This window comes from Motacilla alba, chromosome 18 (genome assembly GCF_015832195.1).
Source record: "Motacilla alba alba isolate MOTALB_02 chromosome 18, Motacilla_alba_V1.0_pri, whole genome shotgun sequence".
Taxonomy (NCBI): domain Eukaryota; kingdom Metazoa; phylum Chordata; class Aves; order Passeriformes; family Motacillidae; genus Motacilla; species Motacilla alba.
Window position 1 is genome coordinate 4,216,649 of NC_052033.1, and position 27,726 is coordinate 4,244,374.

General features: G+C 43.9%; 1 protein-coding gene across 1 annotated transcript; it reads right to left on the reverse strand.

Moving 5' to 3' along the window:
• Nucleotides 1–7,129: 7,129 nt before the first annotated feature.
• Nucleotides 7,130–23,914, reverse strand: LOC119709396 (myosin heavy chain, skeletal muscle, adult). The gene is made up of 39 exons (XM_038157111.1): nucleotides 23,890–23,914; nucleotides 22,931–23,182; nucleotides 22,700–22,843; nucleotides 22,452–22,608; nucleotides 20,799–20,826; nucleotides 20,586–20,700; nucleotides 20,409–20,501; nucleotides 20,229–20,292; nucleotides 20,034–20,132; nucleotides 19,825–19,928; nucleotides 19,587–19,725; nucleotides 18,838–18,956; nucleotides 18,588–18,737; nucleotides 17,867–18,037; nucleotides 17,316–17,625; nucleotides 17,087–17,160; nucleotides 16,104–16,191; nucleotides 15,892–16,009; nucleotides 15,454–15,577; nucleotides 14,670–14,806; nucleotides 14,312–14,567; nucleotides 13,328–13,570; nucleotides 13,045–13,221; nucleotides 12,814–12,959; nucleotides 12,636–12,726; nucleotides 12,158–12,547; nucleotides 11,878–12,004; nucleotides 11,598–11,716; nucleotides 10,939–11,135; nucleotides 10,403–10,586; nucleotides 10,152–10,317; nucleotides 9,856–9,980; nucleotides 9,399–9,707; nucleotides 9,092–9,295; nucleotides 8,700–8,825; nucleotides 8,435–8,605; nucleotides 8,239–8,343; nucleotides 7,999–8,094; nucleotides 7,130–7,416 (listed from the first exon to the last, which is right to left on the reverse strand). The coding sequence occupies exons 2-39, from the start codon at nucleotides 23,135–23,137 to the stop codon at nucleotides 7,261–7,263; spliced, it is 5,829 nt and encodes a 1,942-aa protein (XP_038013039.1). The 5' UTR covers nucleotides 23,138–23,182; nucleotides 23,890–23,914; the 3' UTR covers nucleotides 7,130–7,260.
• Between the last annotated feature and the right edge of the window lie 3,812 nt (nucleotides 23,915–27,726).

A 27,726-nucleotide genomic window follows, 5' to 3' on the forward strand; every position in this document is an offset into this window, starting at 1 on the left:
CTCGTGAGAAGGACCATGATCTCACTGCTCTATGCTTCACAGTTGCTTGCATGAAGGTCACACTCAATCTGTATTTACAAGAGTCACCTGCTTGTAAAATAGCTCACCCTGCAGTGGCCAGTGAGCACATATCTCTCAGGGGTGTCCTAAATACCTTCTGTCCTCCCAGTCACCACAAGTACCTCTTCTTCCCCTTCCTTTGATGTTTTCAGCTGTTTCTTTGGGCGCTCCTGCTCTCAAGGATTTGTGGTGTGTGAAGGCACCAGACACAACCTGCCTGTCCCTCCTGCAATGCCAGGAAAAAGCAGAGATTTGGCAAATTGATCTTTTACCCATGGCCTAAAGAGACAGTCGAGGTACTGGGCAATGGGAATGAAATTGGGTGGAAAAACACAGAATATACCCCAAGCTGGTAGACCTTTTCTTCAGACATTTCCTAGAGATTCATCTTTGCTCTTTCTTTTGAAATTATATATTTGCCTTTAAATATTGAAACCCTCTACTTATCACTGCTTAAATAATATTTATTCATAATTCCTCTTTATCTTGAAAGAGCCCAGCAGCCTGGGCAAATGGTGAGCATTCCCCACAGTGAATAAAATTGCCAGTATCAAGCCTTTAATTACATGTCACAAATCAAATACTGTAGTTTTTTGGGCATTAGATTATTCAGAGTAAAGCACTTTCTCTAGTAGTCTTAAGCAAATAAAGTTGCTCAAGAAAAATAGCTTCAGTGGAACGGAGATGTGTTCATCCACCTCTGATGACAGGAAAGGGAATGGAGCTCTGATGTTCTAAGATATACCTGTCACTCTTTCACATCAAGATTATTATGGACTTGGAAGTCCCTGCAATAAAAACAAGGTATCAGATGCATCTATTTTAAGCTTTCTCTCAGAGGTGTATATTTATGCCTATTATGGATCCATGTTTTTCCCAAGATCAGTTACCTTTACATCAGCACTTACCAGCTGACAGGCAGCCTGACTCCAGGAATAGTGTGTCCCTGCAAAATGATGCCTGTCCTCCATGTATGGCAACAAATCACAAAGTGAGGAGAAATTAATTTTCCATTTCACCTCTATTAATATTCCATTTTGATCCCGATAATCCTCTGTAAGTTACAGGGTGTGCAGTGAAGTTCAGCACCGTGCAATGTGTGGGAATTTTGTGTTGCCCAAATCTACCATTTATAACAGAAAAGCCAACTAGTATTTCTAATTTTAAAAATTTGCAGGTTTTTTTTCTATTAAAAAATCCCACAATATCAGTAGTTTGTGCAAAGCACTGTAAGATAATAATTTATTAAGAAAGAAAAAAAGAAAAACATTTTATTTAAAACATGTTGTGATTGCTTTAAAATAAATATATATCATCCATTCCGTATCTTTTGTGACATCATCAAAAGCAAAGAGAATGGACAATGGCTAGTTACAGAGTCTATTTGCCCTTCAGCAAACAGACATAGACTTCAAACTTTTCTACACTTTAAATGCAATTTTTTACGGGAAGCCACAAGAGCAGCATGTAAATGAAAGGATTTACATTCTGTTCTTTCTTTTATGGTGTTATGAAAGACTGTGGGATGGCTCCAATCACTTTCAGTCCCTCTGGTGGACACCAGACTGGTATCCAGATACCAAATATTATCACTAGTGCCCAATAACCCTTCACTGGGTTGAACTTATTTCTGTAATCTTATGCAAAACCTCTGAACACTTTTTATCATGACACCTAGGATGCTGTTGGCTTTGTGTCCACCAGGTCTTTTTCTGCTTTCCAGCCAGTCATCCCCAAGCCTGTGCTGGTTCATGGGGTTATTGCTCCCCAGGTATGGAATTGTCCATTTTCATTCACTGAACTTATGTCAGCCTGTTTCTCCAAGTTGTCAAGTTCCCTCTGAATAACAGCACAGCTATGTGGTGTATCAGCCACACCTCCCAGTTCTGTATCATCAGCATATTTGCTGTGTGTGCACTCTGTTCCAGCATCTAGAATGCCAATGAAAGTGTTAAAAGAATGTGGGCATTTGTTTTGATCACTGGAACACAACACTGTTTCTCTGTTAAACTTTTTTTCCCAGCAAGAAAGTCAAAACATGAAGAACATTAATGTAAATCGCCTGTGAGGGACCACAAAAGTGCAACAAAAAGTTGTTTCAGGAATTTTAAGCTGTCAGATGCTGAGTTCAGGAAGGCAAAATGTCATGTTAGCTTCTGCTCTTATGTCAGGGACTGCATACCCTTGCACCATTCACAGTTTCCCTGCAGAAAAACTAACATTAACAATTAAAACTAGATTTTTATCTGAAGGGTTTAAGGCTCAATCTGACACCTCGAGAAGGCATTCTAGGTTGCAGGAAGGACAGCCTCCTCATTCCTTATTAGACAACCACTGATATCCTTACAGAACACTGTCCTCAAGAGAGGGTGCTCGATAACCAATTCCCAGGCTCTCACGAGCTGTATCCCTTGTCTTTTAGCTACAATTATAAATCGCTGGCTATCATGACTGGCAAGATATTCAATAATAGCACTGCATTTCAGGGTAGGGGACCCCTGCCCTGGAAGCAGACCAGCATACAAATCACAGCCCATCACTCTCTGTCTAAGTATTTAAACTGTTCTTCAAACTTTCATGGAGTCAGAGAATTTCAACACTGTAACAAAAATTTCTTTTTAGGATTTGTTGTTGTTGTTGTTGATGATGATGATCCCAACGTGGTAAAAGTAATTCTGTAATGATCAATACACCAAAAGAATAACCATGAACAGGCTGGTTTCCTGGCACAGCAGTCCTCTCCCTCTGTGCAAGTTCCCACATTGATGAGGGACAAATCTTCATTTTGTGGCAATGGAAATTGTAAATCTCAGCAACAATCCACAGGAAAGCATCGAGTCCCTGCCATGTTTTCCTGTACAGAGTTCCTCATTTGGCCATGAGATTCTCTGCCACAGCTGAGGGTCCCAGCCTGTTCCCTTGCACACACAGTGCTACATTATAGTGTCTAGCAGTGTGCCCCTAAATATTTTTTCCTGTTTTTTGCATAATCATGGGAGATAAGAATTAAAATGATCCATCTAGATCGAATAGTTAGGAAATGAAAGAAGAGAAAAAGACCCTGGAGAGAAGGAATAATACAATCGGATCCATTTAAAGTGTATGCATCAGAGTGCAATGGAGAAGGACTTCCTGCAAACACTGGCTCTTAACAACACAGTTCCTGCTCTGTAGCAGGAGTTCATGCTGGATCAGCAGCAGTCCATTAGTCATGACATGTTAGTAAATCACAGAAGAAATTCAACACTGTTTTTGACAGGAGCAGGTGCATCACACGAATGTCTCTAGACTTTGGCAAATCTTCAGGAGTGTGTAATTTCATTCCCCAAGAAGCAAAACGAAGCTGAGCATTTTCAGATTGTCCAGTAGCTTAGTTCTTTAACAAGTTGCTTTTAACAAATTTACCTCTATAGTCACACAATTAGCCATGCAAACAGCTTCAGGGTTGGATTGTGAACATAACCAATGGAACAAAGCAGCTGGCAAAGTACCAAAGCCATCATCATCTGACAATTCTTCTTCATTTCACAAAAGCGAGACAGAAACTTGTGTAATGTGTTCTCATGTCACACAGGGACACATCCAGTCAAGAAGACACGGGGAACCAAGAGATTTTGGGCACAAGATGACATGCTTACCAAGAAAAGATTATTCTCTGTCATCACCAGATTCTTACTCAGCATGGACATTGATTTATGGAGGGCATACAAACAAAATCTGGAAGAAGACAAAACAAAAAGGGCTGAGGACAATCATGAAGAGCTCAGCGGGAACAAACCATGCAGACCTGTAAAAATCTCCTGTGAAAGAGCAGGTGTGTGTGGAGAAAAGCCAAAGGGCTGTCTGTGGGGCAACAGTGGAGTCAGAGCTCTCAGAGAACGAGCATCTGTAGAGAATGAGCATCTATAGAGGACAGCCTGCAGGAATACTTTTCTGATGTGGGATTTAATCCTAATTTTACCTGCCACTTCTCCTGGGCTGGACCCAACTGCTTTCAATTTAGCCTTGTTTTGGAGCAGTAAGTGGCTGAGCCATTCAGAAATGTGCCCTTTCCAGAGTATGCCAAATTGTTGAGGATGTCAGGAAGCAGCTGGACACCACAGGAGCTCAAACAGGAGTATTTGCACCTACCTTAAGCTCTGTGCATCAGAGGGAAGGTAACTGGCCTTGCCTTTCCCTGTTGATTTAGCTCCATGGACAGAATCTCTCATGCTACACATTCCCTCACACAGGCAGCCAGTGACCCATTTGGCTTATGTTAATAAGACAAGTCATCTGAGAGTGAACAGTAATACTCTAGTGAGAATAAATATACACTATCCTTCCTGGTGCCTCTAAAACCCTCTGATGGAAATTTTACTATGCATTCAGTAATTATATTATCAAGCTTTCCACTTCTGACTCTTTGAGGAGTTGTGACAAAACGTTTGAGAATGTCTAGAACAAGACAAAGAGCTTGAGACTTTAATGAAGCATTTGTTCTTGAGTTGTTTCTGTCACTCAGAATTACTGTTAAATAGAAAAGAGCTCTTCTGGACTACATTTGTATCTTTTATAAGCCAAATGCTCTTTAGATGTCTTCTCTGTCTGCACTGATACCTTTGGGAATGGTTTCTAAACATGACTGAATTTGGTTTAGTAACTCAGACTTTATTCAACAAGACTTAGAAGTAGGACGCCTTGCCTTTCAGAATCCTGTTTATTTTGAAAGATTCTTCTTGATTCTTCTTTGACTGATGTACTTTCCAACAAGCTTCCTACCTGTCAACACTGACCGGTCAATTAGTGGGTTTAAAGTAGATGAGAAATGGTAGCATTTGTGATTTAGAAGCCAGGCAGACTGTGGAGCTTTCCAAACATGCTTGTCATTCACTAGGTACCTGAGACACTGCCAAAATATCTTCAGTATTTGTTATTGCATGTCTCCCAGTCCAGCTAAGACCAGATAAAATGTTAGCTTTATAATAAGAAAACAAACCTAGAAGAGTGGCATAGCAACACTGAACCAGGAGGAAGTCCTGCCCTCTTCTTTTATAAGCCTCAACATTGCAAAAAGAGGGAAACATCACCCACTTACTTTCTAATAAATACAACCCTGAGAGCAGTCGCTCCACTTGGGCTGCTCCACAGGGTGTGCAGTGGAGGTGGCAGGGCCACTGACACTGTGTCTTGTCCTTTTCTCAGTCACACACTCCCAAGCACCTCCGTGGTTCCCTTTCTGGGCACAGTGCCCTGTGCCCTGAGCAGTGCCTGCTTCTGTCAGCTCAAGCTCTTTTCTTCCAACATTGAGGACCCAAACAATTCCAGCTGTTCTTTGGCCCATCCCACCTGTTTTTTGTTGTGTCCCAGTGGGGAACACATGAAACTGGCTGATCCACCTGGCTGGATTTTAACCTCTCTGCTGTGATTGATTTGCTCCTAACAGGTAGGCCAGGCAGTTTCAGCAGGTTTGAAGCACCCAGGTTTCAGGGAGATCTCCCTGCTGGTCACTCAGGTTTCAGGGAGACGGGCCAGAGAATTTCAGCAGGTTTGAAGCACCCAGGTTTCAGGGAGATGGGCCCAGCAGTTTCAGCAGGTTTGAAGCACTCAGGTTTCAGGGAGATGGGCCCAGCAGTTTCAGCAGGTTTGAAGCACCCAGGTTTCAGGGAGATGGTCCAGGCAGTTTCAGCAGGTTTGAAGCACCCAGGTTTCAGGGAGATCTCCCTGCTGGTCTGCAGTGGAGCAGGGCCCAGAGCTTGGCTCCAGGCTGCCATCCCCTGGCACTGGGGCCTGGTCAGCTGCAGCCCAGGAGCTCCCTGTGACTGACAGGAGCCTGATGGGCCCTGAAGCTGAGAATAAAGCTGAAGGAGCCTTGTCCTGATATCAACAGCCCTGATATCAACAGCCTTTTGCCTAATAGTGAGGCAAAAGGCACAGCCACAGCCCAACCTGATGTCTTTGTGCCCTACAGCAGCACCCACCCTGGGGCATTGCCACAGCCGTCTGTGCTTTCTTCACATCACCAATGGACAGAGGTAGGTGTGGGACAGTGGGCCACTGCCTCATTGCACCCATGGTCATTCAGGCTCTCTCCACCTGTGGGGGAGCAGACAGGCAGTTTCCTTGCAATCCCTGCTGATGCTTACCCCTCATCTCAACTTCCACAAAGCTGGTGAGGTGCTCACATTCCTGCCCAGTCCTCAACACTGCCTTGGGCCTCCAGCCTGAAGCTGATCTCTCTGATGGGACTCACTGGTACCATTTCATATAACTCCATGTATGTAGCCCAAGATTTCAGGTCCACATGCAGGGTTCAAACCTGTATGGCTATCTCCTGAGACAGGGAAGGCATTTGATACACGTTTCCAATAAATGGTGTGTCTTATTGCAGAACTGCACTTTCCCCTTTTCCTTCTGTACAAGGTTATCTTAGAAAACTTGTTTCTGTAAATCCCAGGGTATAATTTGTCTCCTTGGCCTTGTTTCTTCTTATTTTCCCCTATGTTACCACTGCTGAGAAACGAGCTGATATTTTCACACAACTACGCAGAACATGTGGCAGAACTCCCTCCTGACAAGGGATTATCAGCCCAGAGTCCATCTCTTGACAAATGACACTGCATTTTGTTTCTCTATCTGTACAATTTTGTGATGTAACAGTATTGAATTTGGTGTATTATTTAATGGCACTGTATGCTGAGAGTCATGGAAACCTTCTAATGTACATTTCTAATGTATAATTTCTTGTCCTTCCTTAGAGCCTGAAATAACTAACATAATTTCATTGAAAATGTGTTCTTCCTGTTCAACACCACTCTGACTTACTCAACAGCTGCTTGATCAACACAGGCAACAGCACAAAAAACTTCTCTCTTTCAATCTGTGTCTTTCAGGATTTCTTATGTAAGAAAACATCTTTGTTCATTCGCTAAAGTGTTATTGAAGGGATAATCATTTGGAAATTAGATGATAAAAAGCTGTACCACCACAAAGCTAGACAAAGCTTTTATAAGGCAAAATTGTGTCCAAAGACTAATGGTGATGCAGAACTCACCCATAAAAAACAAAAACAAATGATAACTACTCATGATGTGAATGCAAATTAATCTACTTTTTATTGCCTATGGATTGAGATGGTTGCAAATATCAAATCTGGAAGACAGTGACAAAGGGTTCACATTTTGTGCAGCCCTCAGGTCACTTTGATGCCTCGTGACATCCTCACTCTTCCTCTTCTATCTTCTTGCCGTGAATGTCACGGCTCTTCACTCGGAGCTTGTTGACCTGTGACTCTGCAATGTCAGCCCGCTCCTCGGCTTCCTCCAGCTCGTGCTGGATCTTGCGGAACTTGGAGAGGTTGACATTGGACAGCTCCTCCTGTGAGAGCAGAGGGAATCAGGGGTCAGGAGCCCAGGGCAGGGGATTCACTCTGCTCCACGTCAGCCTTATGGGGCTGTAAATCTCCATCCCCCTCCCACCACTGCTCACACATCAGCCTCACACAGAGCTCTTCATCCTCTCCTTTTCAGGACTCTACTGGGACAAGCTTCATCAGGACAGGATCACACGTGAGGAGTAATTTCACCCCTTCGATTTATTATATCTGTACTTACTCTCACACTACTTGTCTATATGGGTAATTGGGTTAAGAAGACCAGGAAGCCTTCTGCTGCTGATTATTAGCAGAGATTCAGAACTTGTCAGTCACTGGGTGTGGCCCCTGGGTTTGTTTACTCTGGCCTCCTGTGTAAAACAGGCTGCAGAACTTTCACTTAAAGAAGCTCCATAACTGCAGGGTGCCCAGAGCTCACCAAGGCCTCCTGACACGATACCAAAGCAGCGTGGCCAAGAGAGTCTCGGGAGTTTCTTTCATATCCCTCCTCTGGTATTCAGCCTCATTCAAGGTGTGTCCTGCCCCAACGGAATGTGGTGTTTGCCCTTTCTCCAAGCAATACTTACGGCCTCCTCAGCTTGTCTCTTGTAAGATTTCACTTTCATTTGCAGCTTGTCCACCAGATCCTGCAGCCTCAGGACATTCTTCCTGTCTTCCTCAGACTAAAGAAGTTGGTAAACAGAATAGAGAGTCAATTCCTGGTTCTGCATCACGTGAGGTTAACAATTGCCCTTGGGGATGGTGTGTGGGCAAAATGTGACTCACTGAGAGAAAGCCCTGTGAGAGCAGCAGAGCTCCTGCCTTACCTGGTAGGTGAGTTCCTTCACCCTCCGCTCGTACTTGCGCACACCCTTCACGGCTTCAGCGCTGCGCTTCTGCTCAGCATCAACCTCCCCTTCCAGCTCCCGCACCTGCAAGGACAAGCCCATCCCTGCAGCTTCCCTGGCAATGCCTCTCCAAGGAGGGACACGCTCACTCAGGCACAGCCCCAGCCCTACACACCCTGGCCTCCAGCTTCTGAAGTTGTTTCTTCCCTCCCTTCAGTGCCAGCTGCTCGGCCTCTTCCAGACGGTGCTGCAGGTCCTTGACCGTCTGGTCCAGGTTCTTCTTCATCCTCTCCAGGTGGGCACTGGTGTCCTGCTCCTTCTTCAGCTCCTCTGCCATCATGGCCGCCTGATCAGAGCAAAATGTCAAAGCCATTTAGGGACTGGAGATATTTGGGGGAGAGTACATTCACCATCAGCAATGCCAGGAGCTCCCAACTCACATCTGTGATGGCCTTCTTGGCCTTCTCCTCAGCATTGCGGGCCTCCTGGATGGTATCCTCCATTTCACCCTGGATCTGGGCAATGTCTGTTTCCAGCTTCTTCTTGGTGTTGATCAGGCTGGTGTTCTGTGCAACACGAAAGACAGGATTCCTACTGTCAGAACAAATGCCTCCACATCAAGGCCTGAAAATGCAGCTAGAGTTTAGAAAAGTCTTTAGTGCGAGAGATTTCTTTAGCACCAGAGCCGTAAACCAGATATGAGGGCTGGAGGGAGGGGATAAATTGCAGCACATTTCTTCAAATGTTTACAGAGTAATCACTTACAAGAAGAATAACAATTTAAGTCTTTGTTATCACTTGTGAATGGCAATAATTTCCAGCCATGCCTGACCTGGGTGTGGAGGAGCTGTGCACGTTCAGTGGCATCCAGAAGCTCCTGCTCAGCCAATTTCCTTGACCGCTCGGTCTGCTCCAGGGCGGCCCGGAGCTCCTCAACTTCAGCCTGCAGCAGGTTTGCTCTGCGCTCCACCATGGCCACCTGCTCCTTCAGGTCATCCTGTGTCCTGAGAGCATCGTCCAAGTGCAGCTGAGTGTCCTGCAAAGACAGAGAAAAAGGAAATTACCAGGCATCAGTGGGTGCTTGAATGGCAAAAATGTCATGGATCTCATTTCTCTTTCTGTAGCTCTGCTGAACAGACCTTGAGCACAGCCTGGGTGTTCCTCAGGTTCTTCTGTGCCTCTGCAGCCTGGCGGTTGGCATGGCTCAGCTGGATCTCCATTTCATTCAGGTCTCCCTCCATCTTCTTCTTCAGCCTCAGGGCTTCATTCCTGCTCCTGATCTCAGCATCCAGGGTGCTCTGCATGGAGTCCACAACTCGGAGGTGGTTTCTCTTCATCTGGTCAATCTCCTCATCTTTCTCTGCAATCTTCCTGTCAATCTCAGACTTCACTTGGTTGAGCTCAAGCTGCAGGCGCAGGATCTTCCCCTCCTCATGTTCCAGGGAGGCCTGCACAATTCAACACAAAGAGTGTCTTACTTTCTAAGTAATCTTTTATGCAGTTTGACATAAAAAGTAGGCTTGCTTTCCTGCTGTCTGTCCAAAGGACTACACACATACTCTTGGTGCGGGCATAATTAATTAGCATTATCTGTACCTCAGCTTCCTCCAGGGAGGCTTGCAGTTCAGATTTCTCCTGCTCAATCTGCTTCTTCACTTTCTCCAGCTCATGAATGGCCTTTCCTCCCTCTGCAATCTGCTCCGTGAGGTCGGAAATCTCCTCTGTGGGAACAAAGATCAATGGCACGGTCAGGCACAGAGCAGAAAGGGAAGGGCCCTGTCCCACCAAGGTGACAGGCATCTCTGCAGACCTGCAGGCACAGACCCATGAACAATGGTGGTATTGGCTGACAGTGAGAAAGGCCAGGGAGGAGCAGAGGGCCAGGGACTTACGCTGCAAGTTCTTGTTCTCCCGCTTCATTGTTTCCAGGTGGTCCAAGGACTCCTCATAGGCATTCTTCATCTTGAACAGCTCCGTGCTGAGAGAGCGCGACTCCTTCTGCGAGGCCTCCAGCTCAGCCTGCGTTTCCTCATACTTCTGCTTCCATTCTGCCAGGATCTGAAGAGAAACGGGCTGTCAGTAGGCTGTGGCCATCCCGGGGCCCTGCTCTGGCCAGGAGGGCTGGTGCTGGAGGCCAAGAGACCTTGTCAAAGTTCTTCTGCTTCTTATCCAGAGCAGCACAGGCAGCATTGGATCTCTCCACATCAATCATCAGGTCCTCCACTTCATTCTGCAGCCTCTGCTTTGTCTTTTCCAGGGAGGCACATTTGGCATTGACAGCCTCAACATGCTCCTCTGCATCCTGCAGCCGCTGGGCCAGCTTCTTCCTGGGAGGAGAGAAGCACAGTTGCATGTTAGAGCTTGGAAAGACATCAGTTCTATTCTGTCATGAGAGGTCAGCTGGTCACTCTAAGGGTTTTGAACGATGCACTTTTCACAGATATGTAAGGATCTATCCTTTGCTGTGTCCAATCACCGGTGGAATATTAGACCTGTCTTAACACTTCTAATGACTATGTTTTCTAGTTCCAATCTACACTTTTTCTCTCTCTCCCCTTTTTTTACAAAGACAGTCTATCCTTGCTTCCCTCCCATTCTTATCTTAACCCACTCTCAGAGATTCCATATTTCTCAGCCTGCATTTTCTCCTGTCATTTGCCATCCTGCTTCCCCACGTACTTGGCCTCCTCGAGCTCCTCCGTGCGCTGAATTGCGTCCGTCTCGTATTTGGTTCTCCACTGGGCCACTTCACCATTGGCCTTGGACAGGGCTCGCTGCAGCTCCCCCTTGGCCTCCTGCTCCTCCTCATATTGTTCCCGGAGCAAGTCACAGTCGTGGCGAGCGGACTGCAGGGCGTGGGCCAGGGCGTTCTTGGCCTGTGGGGACATTGGGTTTGGTAAACTTGAATACTTATCCTTAAATACCCCTTGTCTGTGAACTTGAACATGAAAATGGAATGAAACTCTAATTGAGCAAATGTGGAGCTTGGAGCTGGTGAAGGCCTCATTATCGTTCAGGATCATCGGGATGCATTAGTGATTCTTAGGATAATAATCTGCTGTTTGTCTATATGTTCTGACTTGTATGGCTGAATCGTGTCTCAGAGAGGATAATCAGAATCTCATGGAAGAATCTCATATGGATTACTTCCTCCAGCATATACTGTATTGTGCTTCTTTCCCTCCCTAGTAGTAGAGTGAGGGGTTGTGCATTAATGCTGTTTCTTCCAGCCCTATGTGTGTCTAGGAAAGGAACATTGAGGCAGTCTAGGGTCAGACAGGATTTTGCATATGCTTTTGGGGGTGGTATAGGGTGTGGACAGTTGGGTATTTCCAGACCTTGATTTCTTCCTCTAGATGTCTCTTGAGTTCCTCAATCTGTTGGGTAAATCCTTGCTTGCCCCTAGACAGCTGAGAAATCAGAGCATCTTTCTCCTCCACCTGGCGGGAATATTCACCTGGAAAAGGAAAAGAAAGAAAACGAAGCAGACTGTTACTCCTATGACACCTTCTCCCTGTAACCTTGAATCGCCTGGAGAGCTTATTCCAGCTGCCACTCTCTGGCTCAATCAGGGCATTTAGGTCCTGCTATTGAACTTTGGGGATGAGGATCTCTCACCTGACTCTGTCTGCAGACGAGCTCTTTGCGTATTGAGGTCATTGATCATGCGCTGATTCTGCTCCTCCTTCGTTTTAATCTCACTCAGCTGATCTTCCAGTGTGCGGCACATCTTCTCCAGGTTGGCCTTGAGAGGAAACACAGGAAGGGAAAAGAAATGATGGTCTGCACTCCCCCTTATTGTCTTAGTGGGGGTTTTGTATTCTGGGAATATGTGTGGAAGAGGCAGCTTTTGTGCCACACTTGGTTCCTGTGAGCATTATCTCCTGCAACTCCATACCTTGGCTTTGGAGACAGACTCCATGTTGCTGGCCAAGTCGTCAATCTCCATCTTCAGCTCACTCTTCTCCTTCTCCAGCTTCTGCTTCACGCGTTGCAGGTTGTCGATCTGCTCGCCCAGCTCAGCTGTGCTGTCCGCGTGCTTCTTGCGCAGGGCGGCAGCCGTGGCTTCGTGCTGCAGCGTGGCCTCTTCCAGGTCACGGCGCATCTTCTGGAACTCTGCCTCACGCTTCTTGTTCATCTCTACCTGGGCTGCTGTGGCCCCTCCTGCTTCTTCCAGGCGCTCGCTGATCTCCTCCAGCTCCCTGGACAGGTCAGCGCGATGCTTCTCTGCTTTAGCGCGAGAGGTTCGCTCTGCCTCAATTTCCTCCTCCAGCTCCTCAATGCGGGCCTGCAGAACAGCAGGGAGCCTTCACAGCCATGCCCTCCTCCTGCCTCAGCTGAGCCTGAGCAAGGCAGGGCAAGGAACAGAGACTTGCCTGCAGCTCCTTGATCTTCTTCTGAAATTGCATGCCCAGGGCCTGTTCATCCTCGATCTTGCTCTGGATCTGGCTGATTTCAAAGTCTTTCCTTTGGGCCAAGTGAATCATGTTAGAGCTCCAAGAAAAAAGACAAGTGCTGCAGCTCAGCACTCAGGAACCCCAGAGACACACTTACTTCTTCAGTTTCTCATCCAGCTGCTGCTTATCATTCTCCAAATCCATGATGCTGTCCTGGGCCAGCTTCAGGTCTCCTTCCAGTTTCCTCTTAGCTCTCTCCAGGTCCATGCGCAGTTTCTTCTCTTGCTCCAGGGACCCTTCCAGCTAAACACAACAACACCATCAGGCCTCTGCCAGCCAGGCTGGACTCCATACCTGTCCTGCTCCTGCTCTGTGTCTGTGTGCTTACATCATCCACTTGCTGTTCCAGCTTGGTCTTGGCTTTGGTCAGAGTATTGACTTTGTCTTCCTCGACCTGCAGGTCATCCAGGGTCTGCTGATGGGCCTCTTGGAGGGCTTTCTTCTCTTTTGTCAGCTTGGCAATGGTCTCGTCCAAAGCTGCCATCTCCTCAGTCAGGTTTTTCACCTTAAGGAAGAAGGGAGCAAATATAAATCAAGGAAGTAGATATAGAAGTCCCGTAATAGCACACAGCCCATTTTCTGGAGTGCGAGTGACAGCTTCTACCTCATACCTTGTTTTCAGTGGCATGCTTTTCCTTCTCCACCTTGGCCAGTGTGAGCTCAAGGTCATCAATATCTTTCTTCAGCTCTGAACATTCATCCTCCAGCTTCCTCTTCTTGGCTGTCAGCTCAGCATTAATTTCCTCTTCATCTTCAGCTCTTTCAGTCACTTCTTTAATTTTGGCTTCCAGCTGGATTTTGGTTTTGATGAGCTGGTCACACCTTTCCTCAGCATCAGCCAAGCTATCTGCTTCCTGGTGGGGAGGCAGAAATTTGTGGGTTTTAATATTTTGAACTTTCTCTGCCTTTTTTAATCACAGAATAGGCAGGTTTAAAAGTAGCAGCTGAACCTGACCTTCAAGTCCAGCAATAGAAGGATCTTGAGTGGTTTCTACAAGTAATCCTTGTCATTTGAAATCATTATTTATTCCAAGTTTTTCTGTCTCCTAAATTTCTCTTTCAGGGTGACTAGCTATGAGAATGCCTCATAGCACAAGCACCAATGCAGAAGAAGAACATTCTAATTCTAATTCGATTTCTAATTTCAGCATGAGCATGGGCTTGGAATATGGCTTTTTTTTCATGGAAATTGTATCTACTCACTTTTCCTTTAGTTGTCTCAACAAAGCCTTAAAATTGTTATCATTTAGAGGGTTTTCAATTTCTGAGAACACTTTCAGAAAGAAATGTATCAGTTTTTTTACAGACTTCATGGCCAATAGAGTTCTGACCTATCAGCTACCTTTGTGGCTTCTTTCCAGGCCACGTCTAGGATCTTCTGTGGTAACTACCTGATCATTTCATTTGGTGTTAAGAAACTCCCTTGTCCTATTTGAGTTTAAATGAGGGAGTATCCATGTTTCTTAAAATAATCAAGGCTTTCTTGGAGCTGTATGTAGGAAAAGTAGATCTTTCTGCGAGTCTCTTTGCAGGACAAGAAGCATTCTGACAGTACATCATTCTTTTTCCAGAGGAAAATGAACAGTGATACTCACAGCCTGCACTTGGAGCTGCAGGTCATTTTTCTCTTGCACCAGGGCCACCATTTTCTCCTCCAGCTCCTTCCGCTTTGCCTCAGACTTTGCAAGCTCTTCCTTGGTTTTCTCAAACTCTTCCTTCATGTTGGCCATCTCCTTCTCAGACTCTGCACTCTTCAGCAAGGGTTTGATCTTGAAGAACAGCTTCATCCATGGCCAGTGTTTGACATTCATGAATGAACGAACGTTGTACTGGATGCAGAAGATGGACTCTCTGAAATGAAATTCATGCAGTTATTACATGGATATGGTGTGAATAATTTAAACATCATCAGTAAAGTTCCATGAAAATCAACTAATTATGAGAAGTACCTACCTCCTCTCCACCATTTTCTTATACTCCACTCTCATCAGGAAGCCTCTGCACCTGGCTTGTGTGCGAGTGATGATTTCTGCTAACTTGTCATCTCTCATCTCCTCCAGGAGTCCCAGCAACCCAGCTTTGAAGAACACCTTGAGAAAGGAAATGTTGCACCATGTCATTCTGATGTAGGATAGAACAGAGCACAGTGCCATGCAGATTGCTGAAAGACTTTAATGGCCATGATCAGTGTCACCTTGGGCCCTCTTCCACATCCTCTATCCAAAGGCTTAGGACTTTCCATAATCTCAGCCCTAAGCATTCAGTCCTTGTCTGAGCTACGTGTCATGAGTACTGGTTTCCAGTTCAGCCACAGCCGCAGTCACTCCTGTGCCTGGTCATGGACACTGCTGAGCTCTACCATGACTTATTAATCCCTGGCTTGATGTTAGACCAATCTCACTGCTGTGTCTATGTCCATGAATTAATGACTAGGGCCTTGCCTTTTTAGCCTACATATATCTGACCCTGACAAATGTTGAAAAACAAGGTTTTATGGCTTCAACATAGACCATTATTATTGTAACAAACTTTATTGATGGCATGGGCTCTCAGTTGAGCCTGACTGCCATTCCTGGGTCATCCTCACTTGCCTTGATTGAGTACTGTGAGACTGGGCACTTGCTGACAGCGGCCCCTAGTCTGGCAGCTCTGTTATGTTTTTGTGCTGTGCCTGATTCCCAGACAGAGCCCACTCTCCCTTCTTTGGACAAACTTTAGACACAGGTCTTGTTTTTACCTTGGTGTGACCAAATTTGTACTGGGTATGGTCTACATCAATGGACCCAAGGAGCTTCTCTGAAGCCTTCTTGTTGTCCATGAACTGTCCCTCTGGGATAGCACTGGCATTAAGTACTCTGTATCTGTAGGAGAAAGCAGAACATTAAGAAATCTCATTCAATGAAACCACCACCAGAACTTTTCAGACTGTACCACTGAACCAATCTCATGCCTAGAGACAGTTCACCCTCTCAGGAGAGGATATGGGAAATGCTTTTAATAGTAATTCTAAGTACAAAACAATCCTGATCTCAGCACTGCCACATGATCATAAACTGTGGGTGGAACATCTATAGTAATGATCAGTACCAATTTAAAATGTAAAAGTTCAAAGTATATTGTAATGATCAGGCTCCTCAGCTTGGTCTGAATTAGCAGAAAGGTTCAGAGCTCTCACCTCTGTTTGAAGTCAGCATAGAGGACTCTGCTGGGGAACCCTTTCCTGCAGATCCTGATCCCTTCCAGCACGCCATTACAGCGCAGCTGGTGCAGCACCAGCTCGTGCTCCATGGCACCTGACAAACACCACCATTAGTGACTACCCTGCTGTGTGACACTCAGGAGAAGAGCTTCTGCTGCTCAAGCCTTCCTCCCCTTGGCTTGCCTTACCAGGAGTTTTAGTTTCATTCGGGATGATGCACCGTACAAAATGGGGGTGAGTGCTTCTCAAGTTAGCCATCAGCTTGTTCAAATTCTCCTGTGAGATCATGAAATGAAGTTTGCATTATTAAGTGTAAGCACTGGAATCTTAATAGTGGATGTATCAAACAAGATGTGTTTCAGGATGCAGATGTGTCTTCTCTAAAACAACTTGCAGAACTCCCAAAAGGAAAATTGAAAGCTGAAGGGTTCCAAATTTTGGTTTTGAAGTTCTTTTATAAAATAATGGTTAGCATTACTTTTCCTTGACCTCCTCATCCAAACAAAGGGCTATCATCTCACAATTTTCCATTGAGCTGGTAATTCTGGTTGTATTGTGTTAGAGATATTAAATAAATGGCACGCTCCTGATTGAGCATGACTAGCATCTGATTTTTCAGCTAAGTAAGGGGTTTCTAAATGGAGGATATAATTTAATAGTCCATATAAGATGACCCTTTTAATAGTAATTCAGTCTCAAACTTTGAAAACAACTGAAAACCGACCTCACAAGTCATTAATTTTATATAATTTAACCTTCACTCTTTTTCCACATTGAAATCCAGTCATTGTCTTAAAATCCTGTAATCTTGCAGTAATTTCTTTTGCTTTTTATGCTTGATCTATTATTTTCAAATTTTACTATGAGTCAGTACTGAAAATTTGCCTAGAGACATAAAAAAAAGTCTAGGAAATATATCTGAATGCTACGGAGAGGATTTTAAGGAAGTTAGCTGATAAGTTTTGCACTCTCATCTAAGTAGGTGAACTTTACATAGTTTTGTGGAATATTTAAAGATGGCATTATAAAAGGAACATTGTGTAAGTTACAAGGATGGAAAGAGAAGGGTTTTAAAGGATGACAAGAGTTATATCCACAATGGAAACAGACCTTTCAGATTCAGAATAAAAACACTTTCCATCTTTAAGGAGATAATAAATAATCTAATTACCCTGAAGAGAGCTGAGACAGTCTGGAAAGAAGAACCCTTCTTCTTGCCTCCCTTCTTGCCACCACCACCAGCATCTGAAAATCAAAGAAAAGAAAAAAAGGTTTAATAATATGGACAAGATATATTAGATACTGCAGAACACAAAGCCTCTTTCTATTTCTACCGTTTGCAGCTTTAATTCTAAGAAAACTTTGTCCCACATTAAAAATACTATTTCCACAAAACTAACCTGCATCTCCTCCACCGTAGTTGGCAAACAGTAAAGCCAGGGTCTTCACAGATGACTTCTGGTACAGCCCAATGACAGTTTCATTCAGAGGGTCCTTGTTCTTCTCCAGCCACCCAGTGATGTTGTAGTCCACTGTGCCAGCATAGTGCACCAGGGAGAAGTGGGCCTCAGCCTTGCCTTTGGCAGGCTTGGGCTTCTGGAAGTTGTTGGACTTGCCCAGGTGCTGGTCATAGAGCTTGTTCTTGAAAGAGGTGTCAGTTGCCTTGGGGAACATGCACTCCTCTTCCAGGATGGAGAAAATGCCCATGGGCTGGGAGAAGCACAAGGAAGGAGAGAGGGAAAGGTGAAAAGGCAAAAAGACTCAGAGATGAAATAACTTCCAGAGTGGGACAATATCACTGCTCTTGGGAATTCTTCTGTTCAGCAAATCAAAAAAGAATACAAACTGATGTATCTGCAGTATCATATTTACCATTTCAAGCTGCATTTAAAAATATATATAAAAGGAATGCATTTCTGAAATTTCCTCACATTGTGAATTACAGAAATACCTTCTCAATGAGCTCAATGCAGGCAGCCAGGTCCATGCCAAAGTCAATGAACTCCCATTCAATGCCCTCCTTCTTGTACTCCTCCTGCTCCAGCACGAACATGTGGTGGTTGAAGAACTGTTGCAGTTTCTCATTGGTGAAGTTGATGCACAGCTGCTCAAAGCTGTTGAACTGTCCAGAACAAGGAAAGGTGCACAGGTTCTCAAGGGGTGCCAAAACACACAGGCCTTTGCTGCCATTCTCCTAAGGCTGTTTGAAGTTGAAACACCTGTCCCAACCCTACTAGACCAGCATGTGTTTCTACTCTAACACTCACTGTCCATGAAGGACATTTTCATTAGTACTTCGCAAGTCAAGCCAAAAGTGACAATTCTTATTCACTGTGCTAATCAGCTGCAAGTCTTTGGTAAACTCAGTAGCTCCATGGTGTCAGTTCTCTGAGCTACTGGATGATAGAAACCTCCTCAGTATCCCACCCAAGAATTTCCCTGGCCTTAGAACAATAATCTCAGGGTTTTTGTGCTCTGACACAGAAGTCCTTGCATCATCACTGCATTCACAAAACAGGAAACACGCTTGAACTTGCCCAGACCACTGCCTTTACAAGAGCATACACCCCTTTGGCCCATAGCTGTGTGAGCCTTAGTCCTCTGTGTTTTTGATTCCTCCTAACCCCTCCTTGCCCATCGCTTGACTGTGGTGTCAAACTCTTGCTGCTTACATCAAAGATCTCAAAGCCAGCAATGTCCAGCACACCAATGAAGTACTGCCTGGGCTGCTTCGTGTCCAGCTGTTGGTTGATACGAACAACCATCCACAGGAACATCTTCTCAAACATTGCCTTTGCCAGGGCACCCACTGAATTGTTCACCTAGAGCAGAGAGGAGACAGGACTGGAGTTACCTCTGAGGGGCAAAGAAAAATGTGCACATACTGCTTCAAGCTGTGCATTTTCAACTGTCAGATGTTACCTGTGTCACGTTTTGACCTTTGGTCACGTATTCATTCCCAACCTTGACTCGGGGGTAACACAAGGCCTTGAGAAATTCAGCTGAGTTTAGGCCCGTTAGGTAGGCAGCCTTGTCAGCCACTAGAGGTGGGGGGAGAGAGAAAAGCATTTGTTCATGGAAAATCTCTAGAATTCAGGTGTTGTGAACAACTTTGCGGTTCATGTTCTAGGAATGGAAGAACATTTAGCTCATTCCACATAGAAGGTCTGTGAAGGAATGCAAGTTCTGGACATTACTGGTGGTGGTCTTTCAAAGCAAGAACAAGTATGGCTTGCACAGGAAGAGCTAGAATGTGGAATTTCCCAGAAGAACAACAAAAGCCTCTAGCAAGACATAAGGCAACGCATATTCTCTTTCTGTGGGAAGGGGATTTGTGGGTAGCACAGCTTACAGGAATTATTTCATCAAAACACAATTGCCCCTCAGGGTGCCTTAGTGCTTGGAGATTTGAGAGAGATAGAGATATCCTGTGTTGAAAATGAAGTTTCTGCTTTCAGGCAGCATGATTTGAAGGAGCCATCTTTGGACAGAATAATGGAACTTCCCATGCACATAGGAAAGCACCTCTGCAGTTAGAGGGACCGCGGGCAAAAAAGGAATTCCCCGTGTTTTCTGTGGAGACTCAGGCAACTGCAGTGTGCCTCTGGAGGCTAACCTATTGCCTCTGGAGGCAGAGAAGGGCACCAATCAGCACCTGAATTTGCTGATACCTTCTGTGCCATCAGGCTCTGCCTGCTCCTCTCGTTGCTTCTGCTTGAACTTCAGGTTTCCATAGTGCATGACAGCCCCTGTCAGCTTGTAGATGGCTGTTTTCTCATCTGCAGTGAAGCCCAGGATGTCAATGGCACTCTGCAGTCAAAATAAAGAATCCAAAAATATGTCCTTAGTGGGTCAGAGATGCCACCCTCAAGCCATGCCCAGTAGGTACCTTGTTGCTGTGTTACTTACATCTGTAGCCATCAACTCCTCCTGGTCATCAATGCTGGGGACAGTGACCTCCCCTTGACTCACATAGTGGAAATCGTAGGGGTTGGTGGTAATGAGTAGCATGTCTGCAAACAGGGAGAGGCAAGGCATAGGTTTACTTTTCCAATCAGATGAGAGTGGGAAGTGTTTCTCAGTGATCAGCCCCAAAGAGCCATAATGCTCCTTCCTACCGATTAGCTCCGGCTTCTTGTTGGACATGATCTGATAAAAGATGTGGTAGCTCCTTTCCGCCTTGAGCTGGAAAGTGACTCTGGACTTCTCCAGCAGATCTGGCAAGGAAGGTAGAAAGAGTTAGGCACTTGTGAGAATGTACATGGAGATGGGAATTTGGGAAGGGATGGGGGCAGTCCAGGAGAATCTCTTACAAGTTTCAATATCAGCAGAAGCCAGTTTGCCTGTGGCACCAAAGTGGATTCTGATGAATTTGCCCTGTTAAGCAGAAGCAGCAGCAGGTCAGCCTGCATGTGTTCTGCTTTGCATGAACTGCTCAGGCATCAAGTGTGTTGCCATGAGAAGGAGAGATTTGATGCAAAGCAAGAACTCACAAAGCGTGAGGAGTTGTCGTTCCTCACGGTCTTGGCGTTCCCAAAGGCCTCCAGCAGTGGGTTGGCGCTGATGATTTGATCCTCAAGCGTTCCCTGCAGGGACATCATTCTTCAGTGACTGTTTTTGTTGACAGGGCAATGACAGGCCAAGCATTCGGTCTGTCCTTCCTGACTCACCTGCATTTTGCCTGATGTTTGCTCCTCTTTTTTCTTGTCTCCACTGGCTGCAATTGTTGCAAAGTACTGGATGACACGCTTGGTGTTCACAGTCTTCCCGGCCCCGGATTCTCCGCTGCCAAAGGCAAGAGAGAAGCAGAGGGTGCGTGGTCAGGCAGGAGGTGCCCTGGCACCGGGCAGCCCCGCAGGGACCCGCGCAGGGGGTGTACGTACGTGATCAGGATGGACTGGTTCTCACGATCTGTGAACAAGGCAGAAAATAAAAGATTATTATTATGTGTCATGAATATCATTGATGAAATTGTTCCTGTGACTTTTAGATGGTGCACTAGTAGTAGGCATATATTTCCATTAACAAACCTTTCTACCTCCACACCTACTTCCTTTTCAATATTTAATGTTCCTAGATCCAGCTGGGAAGCTGATGTCTTGACCCTGAGGTGATGCCAGGTATAGCACACATGCACTTCTTTTTCTGGCTATTCCCTTCATGTCATACTATTCATTTTGTATATAAAAATTATTCCAACTAATGATCAATTTTGTAAAGATAATGATTAAATTGTCTATAATCAAGCTGAATTGAACTGGAGCATGTGCTTCTCATAAATTTTATTAGATAAGAACAACCATTCCTGATCAATCAATAAGCCTCCTAAATGGTTTTTATGTTGTTGGCCAATTGATTATTGCCTAAAGAAAAGTAAAGTAACATTATAAATATGTAGTAACCTTTAACAGCGTATTCTTTCATGATCTAGAATATACAAATTTTGGTTCTTACTTAACTGGATTCAATATTTCTCTTTGCTATATCTTGAGCTGAGTTTGCTTTCCATAATTTTGTCTGGTTGCTTTTATAACCTATGCTCCCATTGTGACTCCATTGACAAAATCTTTGTCCAATAAAAACTGAAAAATCTCCAGGAAGTTTGAAGAGACTAAACAATTAGGGAACTAACTTTTAGTGGAGGAGTCTGGGTTTGCACTCACGAAGTTTCTGCATGTCTTTTGAAGGTGTGAGCAAGGGTAAATATATGGCAACTTACATGAATATGACCCTGATAAGACACGCTACTCAAACATCAATTTAGTATTGTTTGTTTTCATTGTATTCTCTTCCAATTAACTTTCTTAACACACTGAATGCTACAGATTTAAATACAGTAATTGGGGACAAAAGAGGGAAGAAGATTCCTTTTAACAAATTAAAATACATGTTATTATACTGTAATCTATATTTCTGACCAATCTGCTCTTTCCTAAAATTCTGGATATTTAGGCAGTGCTAGAAACATTGCCACTACCATTCCTGAGTTATTTCTTTCCTTTATAATAATGAATGGAAAAGGAAAAATTGATTCTGAGACGGAGGAAGGGAGTTAATAATTTTCTGAGCAGGTTTCACTGCAATTTCTCACTGAGACTGCTTCCAGAGTTTTTATAAATCTACCATAGGAAACATTGGCTCCAATGTTGAATGTACTTTCCTTTACACACAGTGTTATTTACAGAAATTCAGCCTAGTGATTTCAACTCCTGCATAGCAAATCATTCAAAGAACAATCCTTTCATCTGAGAAAAAGCAGAACTTTAAAGTATATCCAAATTTCTTGAATGGAAAATCTGACAATATATTCAGTGTTAAATCGTATCCTCCCAAATACACTGCACATGAAAATTTAACATTGATTTCTATAAACTTTATCTAAATTATGATGTTCAGTAAAAAATCTATTTACAATGATGACAGAACATCCACATTCATAGCAATATTAAACTGAACTATTGTGCAGTGAAAAGACTTTTTTTCTCCTTTGTGAGTGTTTACAGCCAAGTGATTTTAAAGAAAATCATGAAACTCACCAGTCAGCATGAACTGATAGGCGTTGTCAGAGATGGAGAAGATGTGTGGCGGGGCCTCCTGGCGCTTCTTGCCTCGGTAGGCCAACACCACCTCGGGGTTGTACACCGGCAGCCACTTGTAGGGGTTGACAGTGACGCAGAAGAGACCCGAGTAGGTCTGCAAGGAAGGGACACAGCACGTTGGCTCCCCCTGAGCCTGGCCCAGCAGCCCCTGAGGCTGCCCAGAGGAAGCTGCTGCTGCCACTTACGTAGATCATCCAGGCTGCATAACGCTCTTTGAGGTTGTACAGCACAGCGGGTTCGTGCAGGTGGGTCATCATGGCCATGTCCTCGATTTTGTCATACTTGGGAGGGTTCATGGAGAAGATTTGATCTTCCTTCACGGTCAGAGTCTGCCACAGAATAGAGAGATGCATGTATGTCAGCTAAGAGCTCAGAGCAGGAATTAAATTTTATTTGTACATTTTGCATTTATTCACCTCTCCACCTTCAGTCTTGACAGTGACCTTCCCTGCATCCTTACTCTCGATCTTCCCTTTCACATAGGACTCCTTTGCATGTACCACAAAGACACATGTCTTGGCATCAAAAGGCTTGTTCTGGGCCTCAATTCTCTCCTTCTCTGACTTTCGAAGGTAAGGGGCCGCCTCGCCAAAGGCGGCCATGTCAGCGTCTGGAGTTGACATGGTTGCACTTCTTCAGGAGCCACAGTCAGCAGGGTCCTCTGTAGGCTACAAGATATGTTGTGTCAGTGAATGAACATTTTTATGTGAAAGAAAGGAGATCTCTTGCACTTTGATTTTTTCAAATATTAAAGTAGGTATAAGCCCGTCTAAAGTTGGATTTAAACTTCCCAGTCTTGGCTGAAAATACTTACATAGTTCTCTAAAATTAATCCTTAGACATCCAGCTTAGAGACCATGTACAGAACAGCAGTTAAGTGCACTGTATGTTGTGAAGTTTAGCAGTATTATTTCAACTTTATGAACTCTACCAAATTTTGCTGTTCCCATGAGAGAGTCTCTGTTGTTTTGTTTTTTTTTTTTTTAATGCTACTGAAAGACTCTGAAATAGTTCTTTTTCTGATAGCAAGTAGTGGCTTTCTAAAAATTACTTGCTATGGATAATTCATCTTGCATTATGATAGATATAAATGTTACTTTTAACTTCCACAAATCTTAAACTCTTGGATTTCATCCTGTTCCTTAAAACTTGTTAAATTTTGTTACTGATTTTGGTGGCAGAGGTCACTGCTACTTGAAAACAAAAAAACTCATTTTGTGTTGCACAGATATCTAAGTTGAAGGAAAACCTACAATAAAGTTACTGCTCATACAGTCAGTCCATGACAGAAGTGGATATCCAAGTCTTACAGGAAGTTAAATGGAATAAAAAGGTATATGTTTTGCCCAGCAGTTCACAGGAGCCAAACACTTACCTCGAAATTTTCTGTCAAGACTGGGCACAGCACTCCAAAGAGACTTTTATAGACTCTGGTATGCAGATGCTTTGGATGTTTCCTTTTCCTTCTGTCAAAATATATTTTGGCAAACCATCTTTGGCAAAATATTGTCTGGCAAACTTAACTAATGGCATAATTGTCATTTGACCCGATATATTTAGAAATGTTTTGCATCTTACCGTCCCTGTGGATACATTTCCTATAAATAGTCTGACAGGGCTATTAATATTGGAATCTGGACTAGTCAAGGCACTTTAAGAACTTGGGTATGATTTATTGGTTCTTCTATGATCTTTACAGGTAACTTAATCTTTGATCCAGATGGGATTCTTTGGCATTTCTGTACTTTTGCAGATGTAAAAGCGAAATAATGTAATGTATCTTGTACATGTGGTCCTATGAACTTAGAGCTTGCCTTACATCATTAGAAAAGGCAGCTCTACAAAAGAAAAATTGTTGTTAAAATTCTTTCAGTGACTCATTATATATTATAATCAAAAGGGGAAAACCAGACCTATAGTGGGCCAGGAATATCAGATGGAGAAGAATCCAACAGACAGCAAGGTCAAATACGGTTTCAAGTTTGGACATGTAGTTTGTGCCTTCAGTGTGAAATGTGACTCCTTAGCTATAAAAGCAATTGAGTGTGTATGTGAATAAATCCTCACTTGATATTTTGCAGAAATCAAAAAATTCAAAATGTGCATACTAGAGGAATGTTCACTATTGCAATAGTCAGTCATAAGTGATTTAACAGAAAATTCTTCATAGTTTCAAACAAATTATTCATAATATCTCACATCTGAAAAAGAAAATTATACAGTTTCCTGCAAGTAATTTCAGATTGTGAAAAAGTTGATGCTTCTGTTACAGAGCTGATATAGAAGAAATATATAACAAGGACATTTATTAATAGGAACATTATTAACATAATTTTTTTTCTGTTTCTCAAAATTCATTTAAGGTTTTTAAGGGTTAAGAGAGGACAGAGGCAAAAGTAACCTAGACCAGTAAGTACTTTTAACCCCAGCAGACATAGTGTCAATAAATATACAGTGATACTTCCTGTTTCATCTCACACAAACATGAAGTGCTAACATGCCTTGAAGAGCTCAGGCCCGTGTTGCTAATATTTATGTGCTTATTGTCAATGTATACCAAGCAATGCTCTCAACCAAGTTAGGCCCTCACTACCTACAGCTCCAAAAAAAACTCAACCCTTCTGCCCAAAAACAACTCTACCCACATTCACACATACAGCATTGGTCTGGGATCCTCTGCACTCTGACACATCCTCAGTCCAGCACCCCCAAATCACAAACATCTTGCACTCTTAACATACTCATACAGCTCCAGCAACAAGAACTCTCAACACAGTGCTGCCTGGTTTGGAGCAGCATTGCTGTAGGCAATACTCTGAGAAAGGGGGACTTTGCCAGTAGTTCTGGAGAATGAGTGGTCAAGTTCTAGGAAAAAGGGCACTGTCACTTGAGCTGCTTTAAACAGTGACAGTTCTGAGCACGCTCTTCTCCTGGTCATTGGCATTTTGATTATTAAAAGAGCTCAGTGGGGAAGTGCAGAGGGGCAAGGTCAGTAAATGTGATGCAAGATATCCAACAATAAGCACTGTCAGGAAAAGCTTGTTCCAAGGATGAGCAGGCAACTTTCTGCAGTTCAAAACCAGAGCTCAGCCCTGAGCTCCCTGTGCAGGGCAGGGGGAAGCTGGTGGAAACACCCTCTGCCCTGAACAAGAGGAGCTCTCTAAAATAGAAACAGAAACAATCTGTATAGAACTGTGAGTGTGGGGGAGCATCAGAAGTCCTGTGTCTGAGCAATCTCTGACTTCCACAGACATACAGAGCTTAGAGGACAAATCAGAGAATGGTTTGGGTTGGAAGAAACCTTAAAAGAATAATCTAGTGCAACTCCACTGGTGTGGGTAGGAATTTTGACTAGATCAGGTTGTTCAAAGCCCCATTCAACCTGAGCTTGCACACTTCCAATGATGGGACATTCCTGTATCCTGGGGCCTGTCTGTTCCTGTGTCTCACAGGAATGTCAATTTATATCCAACCAGAATCTACCCTTTTTAATTTAAAACTTTTCCCCTTGTTCTATGGCCACAGGCCTAGGTAAAAAGTCTTTCCCCCTCTAAAGAGCTGCCTTTATAGACTGAAAACCTCCAATATGGCCTTCTCAGAGCCTTCTCATCTCCACACTGAACAGGCACAACTAAGTAAGCCTTTCTTCATAGCAGAGGCATTCCAGGACTTGGATATTTTTTTTCTGTGGCTCTTCTCTGCATTTGCTTCACCTGGTCCATTGTCCTGTTTTTTTATTGGGGGTCCCAGAGCTGAATGCAGCACTACAGATGGGGTCTCATGACAGCTCTTTACCTGGATGACATTCCTTCCCATTGGCTTATCAACTGAAAAATCCAGTTTGATGTTGTCTGCTTTATCAGTAAATTCAACAACACAGCCCCCAGCACACATAACTCTTCTCTTTTATTCTGTCTCCATCTGACTAGGAGTTTTCCTTTTTATCCCATGGCTTCATCACTTCTATAAAAGCCTCTGTTGGCTTTCATAACCTTGCTGAAAGGATTTGGAAATCCCAGTCAATTATATTATCTGTATCTCTCTGTCCACATGCTCATCTATCCCCTCAAAGTTTTGTGTGTTTTTTCATATGTACAGCTGACTGGAATTTAACAGACTGCTCCTTTTGGAAGGACATAAACCCTCCGTCCTCAGTTCCCCATACCAGCTCTTTCCCTGGAGGCGTTATTATATATTCTTGGTCCAGTGCTCCCGGGGAATTCAGTGTACTCTGCCCTAGGAGGCAGGGCCTGGGACTGAACACGGTAACTTTCTCCCCCTGCATTCAAGTCTTCATGGTCAGTTTATGTGGATCTCTGCTCAGGCTCAGAATCTGCCCTTTAATTGCCCGTCTTCTTTGTTGCTTCTTTTGCACATTGAATGGAAAATCATTCATCTGGACAGCTACTAATGAAATGACAGCTACTAATTAAGTGTTTTCTTTTCACTGCTGGACTACTACAAGCTGTCTCTTCCCTGCTGTCTTCTCTGACCTCTCTTGCCATAGGCTACTGCGAGAAGCTCCTGGTGTGGGTTTTGAGTAAGGAAAATACCACATCAAACAGCTGATCTTTCTCATCAGGAAAGAAAAATTGCCCAAGACAGGGCAGTGTTTCAGAAAGCAGTGCAGCAGAAACTCAGCTTTTGTAGACACTGATCTAATTTATAAAAACTAAAGTAATTCTAACAGAACTGTCACCAACCTTCTCCAGTTTTAATTCAAGGGAATGTGATACTCTTCATGGTCTTGTAATTAAATTCAAGGGAAAAAAAATAGAGACTAAAGACTACTTTCTGTCAGCTTCACAACAAACCACAAACTCTGGGTTATTACCACTCTATGAATCACTCTCAGAGGCCATTAAAAGGAGCATCTCATGCCTGACAACAGCAAGCTGGAAAGTGCTGAGGTGCCATAAGGGTGAATATAATGTAAGATATTGTCTGGGGTATACCAGTAGGAAGAACTTGGAGGAGTCACAATCAGGAACTACTGTCCTTGATTTCTCTTCATGTGATGTTATTTCTCTAGTCACACCTCAGTCACTAAGAAAAAAAGAAGGGATAAGTAGTCAGAAAAAAAAGATGACAAAAAAGCTGCATTGTGACATAGGTACACAGATATTGTAAGACAAAACTGGGCAAAAAAATACCAAAAATGAGAATGAAGGTCTAACCCATAAAACAAGAAAGAAAGGAAAAGTACTACTCA

Bases quoted from the DNA above. Each gene is read 5' to 3' on its own strand.
- LOC119709396 (XM_038157111.1), bottom strand. From the start codon at position 23,137: ATGTCAACTCCAGACGCTGACATGGCCGCCTTTGGCGAGGCGGCCCCT. The intron at 18,738-18,837 runs GTAACATCTGAC...TCTCTGCTCTAG, and splicing joins AAGGTCAAAACGTGACACAG to GTGAACAATTCAGTGGGTGC. The intron at 8,606-8,699 runs GTGAGTTGGGAG...TGCTCTGATCAG, and splicing joins CCAAGAAGGCCATCACAGAT to GCGGCCATGATGGCAGAGGA.